Here is a 705-nt window from a genome sequence, read left to right as displayed (position 1 = left end):
GGTGACCCGTCACCCGCACGTTCACGACGATCACGAAGACGGTCGTGGACGTAGAGACGGACGGCACAATGATGGTCTTAACCGGAGGGTCCCAGAGAGCAGACGACGACGCGCGGACCGCATGGGTGGGACTCTCGCTCGCACGCACGCCGCACTGAGTCAGAGTGGCCCGCGGGCCGCGTGTCTGAGATCTCTGATCGCCTCTGATGTTGACGACGACGGCGACGACGACGACGAGGCTGTGCTTACCTGTGGCGCACAGGAGGACGGCGACCTGGCAGAGCGCGGAGAGTGACGCTGGACGAGACATCATATCCATAGGGAGCAAACACACATACACAAACACTGACACACACACACACACATATTAGACCCCCCCCCGCTCTTCCAGCTCTCCCCGCGCTGCCAGCAGGAAAACAACACTTTCATAAAGAGAGAGAGGGGCTCGTCGTCCAGACAGCGGATGGGGCCTGACAATGAAGAGAAATCATCAGTTATAGAGATCTAGGAAAACAATGTCGTCAGTTTGTGACAACTAACAACCATCGCGTGATATGGCTAGTTTAGTGAAATCTAGTAAGTGAGACACATTCACTCACCGAGTGGGCAAAAAAAAGGGGGTTCTCACAACCACGCAAATGATGTATACCGAGTAATTCAGAGAGACGCAGGTGCGGGCGAGTTTGACTGCCAAAGGGGCCACGG

At 55.9% G+C, this 705-nt stretch overlaps 1 protein-coding gene across 1 annotated transcript in view; it reads right to left on the bottom strand.

Moving 5' to 3' along the window:
* Nucleotides 1–350, bottom strand: part of LOC113215886 (immunoglobulin superfamily member 10) — a 206,135-nt gene extending 205,785 nt beyond the window's left edge. Inside the window, exon 1 of the mRNA XM_052266331.1 lies at nt 250–350. Coding sequence (XP_052122291.1) covers nt 250–319 — 70 coding nt within the window. The 5' untranslated portion in view covers nt 320–350. The remainder of the gene's footprint in view (nt 1–249) is intronic.
* Nucleotides 351–705: the final 355 nt, after the last annotated feature.

Source organism: Frankliniella occidentalis, unplaced genomic scaffold (assembly GCF_000697945.3).
Source record: "Frankliniella occidentalis isolate FOCC.00 unplaced genomic scaffold, Focc_3.1 Scaffold37, whole genome shotgun sequence".
Classification (NCBI taxonomy): domain Eukaryota; kingdom Metazoa; phylum Arthropoda; class Insecta; order Thysanoptera; family Thripidae; genus Frankliniella; species Frankliniella occidentalis.
Note: the sequence above shows the minus strand (reverse complement) of the source record. Positions and strands in the feature narration are given on the sequence as shown.